The sequence below is a fragment of the Solanum stenotomum genome, chromosome 2 (genome assembly GCF_019186545.1).
Source record: "Solanum stenotomum isolate F172 chromosome 2, ASM1918654v1, whole genome shotgun sequence".
NCBI classification, from domain to species: Eukaryota; Viridiplantae; Streptophyta; class Magnoliopsida; order Solanales; family Solanaceae; genus Solanum; species Solanum stenotomum.
The window spans coordinates 9,117,344-9,126,606 of NC_064283.1; the positions used below are offsets into that span (position 1 = coordinate 9,117,344).

General features: G+C 33.6%; 1 protein-coding gene across 1 annotated transcript; it reads left to right on the forward strand.

Moving 5' to 3' along the window:
- Nucleotides 1–747: 747 nt before the first annotated feature.
- On the forward strand, nucleotides 748–5,362 carry LOC125855493 (low affinity sulfate transporter 3-like). The gene is made up of 12 exons (XM_049535215.1): nucleotides 748–1,099; nucleotides 1,212–1,260; nucleotides 1,345–1,552; nucleotides 1,624–1,801; nucleotides 1,982–2,047; nucleotides 2,151–2,381; nucleotides 2,457–2,583; nucleotides 2,664–2,950; nucleotides 4,185–4,378; nucleotides 4,476–4,552; nucleotides 4,687–4,763; nucleotides 5,027–5,362. Exons 1-12 carry the CDS (start codon nucleotides 791–793, stop codon nucleotides 5,183–5,185), a joined length of 1,962 nt encoding a protein of 653 aa, XP_049391172.1. The 5' UTR covers nucleotides 748–790; the 3' UTR covers nucleotides 5,186–5,362.
- Nucleotides 5,363–9,263: the final 3,901 nt, after the last annotated feature.

The following is a 9,263-nucleotide window of genomic DNA, read 5'->3' on the forward strand; positions in this document are numbered from 1 at the left end:
ATTACGTGCATTACTTTTATTTTTAGTCGATTTAAAAGAGAACTCTCTTTCCTTTATGACAATTCTTGAATTTTTAACTTTTTATGACAAAGTTAAAATCACAAGATTAAAAATATTTTGGTATCTACTATTTCCTCTGCTCTAATTTATATGACTTATTTTCTCTTTTAGTCAGTCCCATAGAAAATAACACATTTCTGTATTAAGTAACAATTTAACTTTATGAAATGATTTATAACTACACAAATATCTATATCTTATTTTAGACCACAAATTTCAAATATCTTCATTTCTTAAACTCCACATCGAGTCAAACTAACTCATATTAAATGAGACGAAGGGAGTACATATCTTTACTTTAAGGTATCAAAATACAATTCTTCTTTATTATCTTAAATTTTAAATCAGACATTAGTGAGAAAGTCAACAATTAACGAGGAGTTGACCATCACACCCTCCACCTCCCATTTTAAGATTGTCTATTCGAGTCAGCAATGTATTGAGAGTCAACAAGAAGGAGTCCACCATCACACCTTCCACCTCCCATTTTAAGATTGGGGTTCGAGTCACCGAGGTAGTGAGAGAGTAAACAAGAAGGAGTTTACCATGACACCCTCCACCTCCCATTTTAAGATTGCGATTCAAGTCACCGAGAGGAAAAAAAAACCCGAAAAGTTCCTGGTGAGTGGTAAAAAAAAAAGTACAGAGGGAGTAGTATTTATACCTCATCTGGATTATGAGAAAAAAGGAGTTCAGCTCCAGTTAACACAAACAAAAAAAAAAAAATAGAATGGGTTCACTAGCCAATGAGAGTTTCAACATTGAGCTACAACAGCTTGATGCATCTACTGATACTGCAAGGAATCAGAGAACTCAATGGCTCCTTACTTCTCCTAATCCACCAAGTTTTTTCCATCAACTCATTAGTTCTGTTAAAAAAAATGTTGACAAAACCAAAAAACAATCAAGAAATGGAGTTTTCTTTTCATTCTTGAAAGGCTTATTTCCAATCCTTAGCTGGGGAAGAAATTATAAAGGTACAAAGTTTAAGCATGACGTAATGGCTGGCTTAACTCTTGCTAGTCTCTGCATACCTCAGGTAATAAAAAAAGATCCTATTTTATTAGTCGTGTAAGGGTCTGAAAACATGTTCAGACCTTTACACGAGTAATATATTTTCTATACATTGATTCTGTTATATCTTCTTGCAGAGTATTGGATATGCTAATCTTGCGAAACTTGATCCTCAATATGGCTTATGTAAGTTGAAAAATACCAATTTGGTTCATTTATCTGATTCTTGTTGATATAGTTTATGATTTGTCTTCCTTTTTTTTGTTCTAGACACTAGTGTTGTTCCACCACTGATATATGCTGTGATGGGAAGTTCCCGAGAGATCGCTATTGGCCCTGTTGCTGTTGTATCACTTCTGATTTCTGCACTGGTTTCCAAAATTATAGACCCTGCCATTGATCATATCGCTTATAGGAATCTTGTTTTCACTGCCACATTCTTCACTGGTGCATTTCAGGCAGTTTTTGGACTATTCAGGTATTCTGTACTCTGTTTTTTCAATGAATATGCATTTCCTGGAAAATTGCTGTTAATTTTTCGGGTATCAGGTTGGGATTTCTAGTGGATTTTCTATCACATGCTGCCATAGTTGGATTCATGGGAGGTGCAGCCATTGTTATAGGCCTTCAACAATTAAAGGGTTTGCTAGGAATTAACCATTTTACTACCAAGACTGATGTGGTGTCTGTGTTGGAAGCTGTTTATAAATCACTTCATAATGAGCCAGTGAGGCCTTTATTTTATTTGGAAAAAATTCTGTTCCGGTCACTCGATTAATAGTTATTATCTCAGTTTTCTTCAACAAAGAAAGTGAACATTCCGAGATAATAGTTATTAGTCGAGTGACCATCTGAGAAATAATCAGTTGGTTTTTTCATCTTAAGAAAATTTCCTTTGCATTTGTAGTGGTTTCCATTGAATTTTGTACTTGGCTGTTCCTTCCTCATCTTCATCCTAATGACAAGGTTCATTGTAAGTAACTTGTTTTTGTTTCTTAATCTTTTTTCTCTTATCATATGGTAATTGTTTTTTATTTGTATTTTATTAATCTCTTTGAAACTTTGAAAAACTACAGGGGAAAAGGAACAAGAAACTGTTCTGGCTACCAGCAATTGCTCCTCTTTTATCAGTTGTACTATCCACTTTGATAGTTTATCTAACAAAAGCTGATCAACATGGAGTCAAGATTGTAAAACACTTCAAAGGGGGTATCAATCCAAGTTCACTTCATCAATTACAGTTCAACAGTCCACACATTGGAGAAATCGCGAAAATTGGACTTATTTGTGCTATCGTCGCTCTCACTGTCTGTCTCTCTACCCTTTTTTCTCTCAATTTCATATAAAAAAAAAGATCCTTATTCCAACATGTTATATCTTAGGAGGCGATTGCCGTTGGTCGATCTTTCGCTTCAATGAAAGGCTATCATCTTGATGGTAACAAAGAAATGGTAGCCATGGGATGTATGAACCTTGTAGGATCTTTAACTTCTTGCTACACAGCAACTGGTAAACTTTCAATTAGACAAACCTTTTAAGTTTTTAGACGAGATGGTCACATACTTCAATATGTTATATGATTGTTGTAGGTTCATTTTCGAGAACAGCAGTGAATTTCAGTGCTGGATGTGAAACTGTTGTGTCAAACATAGTTATGGCAATAACAGTTCTGATATCACTTGAGTTGTTAACAAAGCTATTATACTATACTCCACTGGCAATACTGGCATCAATTATCATATCAGCTCTACCAGGATTAATTGACATTAGTGAAGCATTTCACATTTGGAAAGTGGACAAGACAGATTTTATCATTTGCATTGCTGCTTTCTTGGGAGTACTCTTTGGCTCTGTCGAAATTGGTCTTATAATAGCGGTAACTATATTGTCTCTATTTTATACATCTATATACAAGAATTGTGAACTTAGCCAGACGGGCTAATGTTTTTACGAGAAATCTCTAGCCAACCTTTCTGCAAGAGAGTTTTTCTTAACATCAAGTCTATCGGGACTAGATAGAAATGATGAGATAACTCTTCTTTTTTAATGCCTCTTAATGTCAAGGAATCAGTCACTTCAATAGCCTTCGATGGTTATATGGGTATCCAAAAAATGAAAGAGATGGATGTTTGTTATTCCAACCATTCTTTTAGTCTCGAGCCCGCTACAGAAAGGGTTGACTTAGTACAATGGTTTATTGGCCTATATTGCCTCTTAGCACTACTAGTAAAGTATGATTGACCCGTAATATAAAATAGAATCTCTTTACCACCAAAGGTTATGGTCGGATAGAGATAAATCCAAGATTTGAAATTTATGGCTGGGTTCCTATAGGCTTTTATAGATTCAAGTTAATATTATAGTTCATGGTCAAATAGTTATAGATATTTTATAGATTTCTGACACACACACATATATATGATCTAAACAAAAGCTACTGAATTCACGTTAAAACATATCCGAACTTCAAGATTCTCCTCGGCCTTTAGTGCTAACTACTAAGTACCAGAGATCTCGAATTTGATTCTTGAAAATGAAATCGTCATTGGTAGGAGTGCTTTACCTTTGAAATAGAATTTGGAAGCCCAAGAGGGTTGCACATATTGGGTAGGAAATAAAAAAAAATCTATAATACCTAATTACAATATCTTGGCTAATTATATGAATTTTATATAAAAGACAAAAAGTTGAGAATTTTATGTTGATGTGAAATATCAAATAATTAAAAGACATAGATGGTCCTTTTTTAAGTCATTTGTGGGTTCCATTTGTTCGATTCTTTTACTAGTAAACAATACATGGACAGTAGGTGATGATGCTCTTTCTTTGGTTCCAAAAATAATAGACTCATGTCCACTCTTTGATCATCTGTCATGTTCTTTTTCAACTTTTAGTAACCATTTGCCCACAAAACAACAACTTGTCTATGCTTTATGGATAAGGTACAATTCATCTGATTCCACGTATAAAAATCTCAAATTTAACCATCAAAATCCACTTATAATAATAGTATTTAGATCAACTTGCGTTACGTTATTTTGTCTTTAATAGCATTTGTAACTTAATTTTCATCACTTTATTGACCGCCACTAATAATTTCATTACTGCAGGTTGGAATTTCATTTGGTAAAATAATACTTGGTACCATCAGACCAAGTGTAGAACTCCAAGGCAGACTACCTGGAACAGGCACTTTTTGTGACATTACTCAATTTCCAGTGGCCACTGAAACTCAAGGAATTTTGATTATTAGAGTGAACAATGCTTCACTATGCTTTGCAAATGCTAATTTCATAAGAGGAAGGTATATATTTTAAATTATACAGAGGAAAATGAAAATAAAAATGAAATTTATTAAATAATTGTTTATAATTTCCTTTTTTTTTTCTTTTTCCAATTAGGATATTGAGCACAGTGACAAGTAGAAGTGAAGAGCAGTCCAAGGGAAAGATTAGTATTTTAGTGCTAGACATGTCAAGTAAGCTTCTTTAATTTCTGTTCACACAACTACAAAAAAAATAAAAAAAATATATTAGAAAAGTCCCGTCAAATTCTAGAAATCGCGATACTACAAATAGGCCAAAATTTTACATTGATGACATTGTTTTTCAGGTGTAATGAGCATTGATACATCAGGAATTGTTGCATTGGAGGAGTTGCACAGAGAATTGGTATCACAAGGCATACAAGTTAGTTTCTCTCTAATAATGTGACCAAAAAAATGTCAATAAATGTCCAAAATTATGTGGCATGATATTTTTTTAATCCATCCAAAAATGAATCTCATAGTTTTTATTTAGAAATGCTTGACTTAATCTCTTATTTTTATTCTGAATGAGATGTTTTATAATCACACAGATATCTGTCTATGACTTGTTATAGACCATAAGTCACATAAATTGTAATTCATTGAATTATATATACTCATTGATTTTTTGAAATTTTTTTTCAGTTAGCTCTAGCAAATCCAAGGTGGAAAGTAATCAACAAGTTGAAGGTAGCAAAATTTGTAGATGAACTTGGAAAAAGGTGGATTTTCCTGAGTGTTGGGGATGCTGTAGATGCCTGTTTGAATTCCAAAATGGGTGATCTTAGCACTATCAATTGTTGAAATGTTTATGATATATATATTCATGTTAGTTCTATAAATACAATTGAGAGAAATTGATGCATGTATCATCAATCAAAATCGAGTTACATATGTAATGAGAGTATCATTTTAAGAAAATAGTTGTTTTTACCTTGTAACTCTTCCTCAATCAGGCTTGGCCAATGCCATATTTCATTAGTTACCGTTTCAAGAACTATATTGAGGTTGTGATAATCATAAAAGAGAAAGCTACTGGATTATTTCTTTATATATTACGAAGTTTAATTACATATGAACTAACTAAGTAGATATAAGAAGAGTAAATTTTAGGAATAACAAAGATAATTATCAGATTAGTGTGCTATAGCTATAGTTTTGCTATTTGAGCTCCATAGCTATATTTTGTTTGTTATGAAATCTCTAATTTGTATAAATTGCGAAATACGTTCCATTTGTATGCAAAATTATTTTTAAATTGTTTTTTTTTATGTGAGGAATGAGTATTTGAGAAATAACTTGAAAAATAGAAAAAAAAAACAAATTGATTTAGACACTATAACGACCTGTTCCCATCCTTATAGAAAAGCCATCGGGGAAATTTTTTGGGCCATTTAACTTTTTCGTAGTAACTTGAAATTTCTTAGCCTAGTTCAGATTTGGACGAAATCGAAGTCAGTGAGGTCTAGGGAAATCTGGTAACAAATGAGAGGTCTAATAATGAATTTGATCGCATCCGTAGATAGCTAAGATGTTAAGGAACCCGTACGACTTTACGAAATTGAATTTGGGTGAGTAGAACTCTCGAAACTGATTTTAGCGTGAACGGGTAGTTTCTGAGTGTCATGGGTTGAAGGTGTGTTGTGAAATGGGGGTTTGAAACTCTAATTCCGAGGTTATGTCTCCGTGTAAGGCGCCAGGGCGGGGCCGCTGTGGCGGGATGGGGCCCACCATAGCAGGCCAGTCGCTAATTGAGTAAGAAATAAACCCCAAAAATGTCATTATTCTGCAAACTTCATTCTTAAGAGTTAGAAGATGAACTAGGGCGACTTCTTGACAGTTTTTCACAATTCTTGAGGCTAAAGATAAGGTTTTTACTCCCCGAATCCATTATTCGATCCGTGTAGTGTAAATTCACGGGTAATTATTGGTGGGTAGGGTTTTGAAATTGTTTGGATTGTGGGAAAAAGCCCTAACTGCACCTTAGGGTCATAACTTGGGTCTTGGCCTCTTGGGTTATTGGGTTTGTCATAAATCAGGTAAATTAGAACTTAATTATTGATCCCCGTATTGAATTGTTTGTTTGTTGACCAAGAACAAGTGGAAAGAATCTGTAAAAGGAAGAATCAAGTTTCTTAGGAGGGTTCAAGCTTTGTTCGGGATAGGTGATGGTTGTGATCTTATGTTGGCGTGATGGATGTTAGTAATTACTTCATTTTAATGCATCACTACAAGAAAACTGTGAATTACCTAGGGAAGTTACTTGGGGATTTTGTCTGCAGATTTTTCCTGCGGATTTTCATGGCAAAATCTAAAATTCCTAAATTCTAGAATATTTTACTTGTAGAAATTATTTTCCCAAGAACATCTGTGGTTAAATTTGGCGCCATTTTGCGCAAAATATTACCTAGGGAATTATGTGGGAATTTTATCCGCAAAAAATGTTTTCATAGCTAAATTCTCAAGTAAATTAATAAAATAAATTCCTTTATTTATTCGTTGAACAATTCCCAGGTAAATCTATGTGCGAATTTAGTTAGGGATAGTTATATGCGGATTTACTTGCAGATTTTCTTACCTGGGAATTTATCTAAGATTTTAATTCAGCGAATTTAGTTAGGGATAGTTATATGCGGATTTACTTGGAGATTTCCTTACCTGGGGATTTGTCTAAGGATTTTAATTCTGCAAATTTAGTTGGGAATTTTTTCCTAGGGATTTACCTAAGGATTACATTACCTGGAAAATTACACGGGGATCATTTTATTTGCGGATTCAATTGAAAATTTCTTTTTGGGGATTTACCTAAGAATTTTATTTAATAATAAATATGAAATAACTCTGGTACTAGAAAAATTTACTTGAGAATTTTGCTTGAATTAAATACTTGAAATTTTGATTCTAGAGATTAAACTTAGTATTTAATCTTAAGAAATAAATATGAAATAACTCTGGTATTTTTCACCATTTACTTTTTTCTAGCAATGTCATTAACATTTATTAATTTATTTAAAGTTGATTGTATGTAAAATTCCGTCCCTTATTAACTGTATTTTTTTCGGATAAAAAATTAATTTTATATTCTAATTTAGTGGATGAAAAGTTGTGAGGATTATAATAATCATTTAGTCTCTTTGTACCACATCGGCTACAGACAATAGCATATTGGACATTATGTTGAGCAAATTCTCATTCCATATTACGTGTAATGTTGATTTAAGTTGGCAGCATTAAAGCAAGTATCTTAATTAAATTTACCAAAGATAAGAGCTATATCATAAATCATTAAAAGAAACAGGAATTAATGATATAAAAAATGAATTAAGAACAATATAATTAATATTAGGGTGGCACTGGGCTGTAATTGTGTATATCCCTGAAAAGTATTGTACATAATATGTAAAATTGAATTAAAAACTAATTACTTGCAGATTTTCTTGCGAACTTTTAATATTTTTGCAAGAAACTTCGTAAGTAATTTAGATGAGGTTTTACAACTCCCAGATAATTTATTTGGGGATTTTAAAATCTGCAGGTAATAATTACCTAGGAAGGTTTTACCATCAAATTTCTTTTGGTAGGAAAATCTGCAGGAAACTAGGTTATCTGCGAATTTTCATATATAATCCGCAAATAAATCCCCATGTAATATGCACTTTTCTAGTAGTGCATGTATGTCTGCCGATGTTGCATTATTGATCACACTAATCATAAATGAATATGAATGTATAATTGTATGCCATGAATCAACACTTGATTGCATGATTATGAGAATGTACATTGTGGTTGTGATAGTGGCTTGTTGAAATGGATCAAGTGTTACGTTCCAACACACGAACTTGGATCGGGTGCCACATTACGACGTATATATGGGATCGGGTGTCACGACCGGCACACTAACTTTGATAGGGTACCACATATCGGTACACTAACAGTTTGGGTGTGGGTTCCATGAGAAGACCATTGACTTGTTATATAGATGTATTTGAGAATGTGGAATTGTTCGTTGATCCTGAAATGAAGACTGATATTGTATATGTTCGGTATATGACTGTTTTATTATGTTGTGGTTACTTGTATATGTTTCACATATTGGGATAGCCGCGCGATTCTACCAGTACACTGTGGTTGTGTATTGATACTGCATTTGCTCTTTCTTTGTTAAGTACAAGGCATCTTCAGGCGACTACTGACAGACCTCGTTTAGAAGACCAGTGATCGAGATCGAATTCAAGGGTGATCCATGTCACGCCCCGAGCCTACACCCTGGGAATGGCCAGCACTCGGAGACCATTTCTGGCTCCAAGCGAACCCTTATCCTGGCTTACTTAACTCAGCGGAAGACTTAACTCAATGAAATAGTCTCAAATAATAACTTAAAGAATAATAAGTTGGCCAAAATGACACTTAAGTCTTAAACAACATCTGAAAGATAAAGAAAGACATCTGAACTAATAACTATCTGACTGTCTATGAAGCCTCTAAAATACTGAAATGGATGTTGGGACAAACCCCACAACATCCTAATAAATGAAAGACTGAAAGCAAATAAAAGAGTCCTCCGGAATGCAAAGAGGCTCACCATTGACTCTGAGCTGCTCAACTAGATCAACGAGGTGCTGGATGTTGATCCTAGTTATCAACATCTGCATCATAATAAGATGTAGGTCAACTGGCATCAATACATTGAATGTACGAGTATGCGAGTTGGAATGCTAAACCATACATAGGCTAGAAGGAATTTGAAAGAAACTGAATAACCTACATGGCTCACTCAACTCAACATGACTGACTCATTTAAATATAAAGCAATTTAAAGCAAGTGCAATATAAAGAAAAGCTGTTTAAAATATGCTATAAACTCTGTGTGTATGCAAAGATA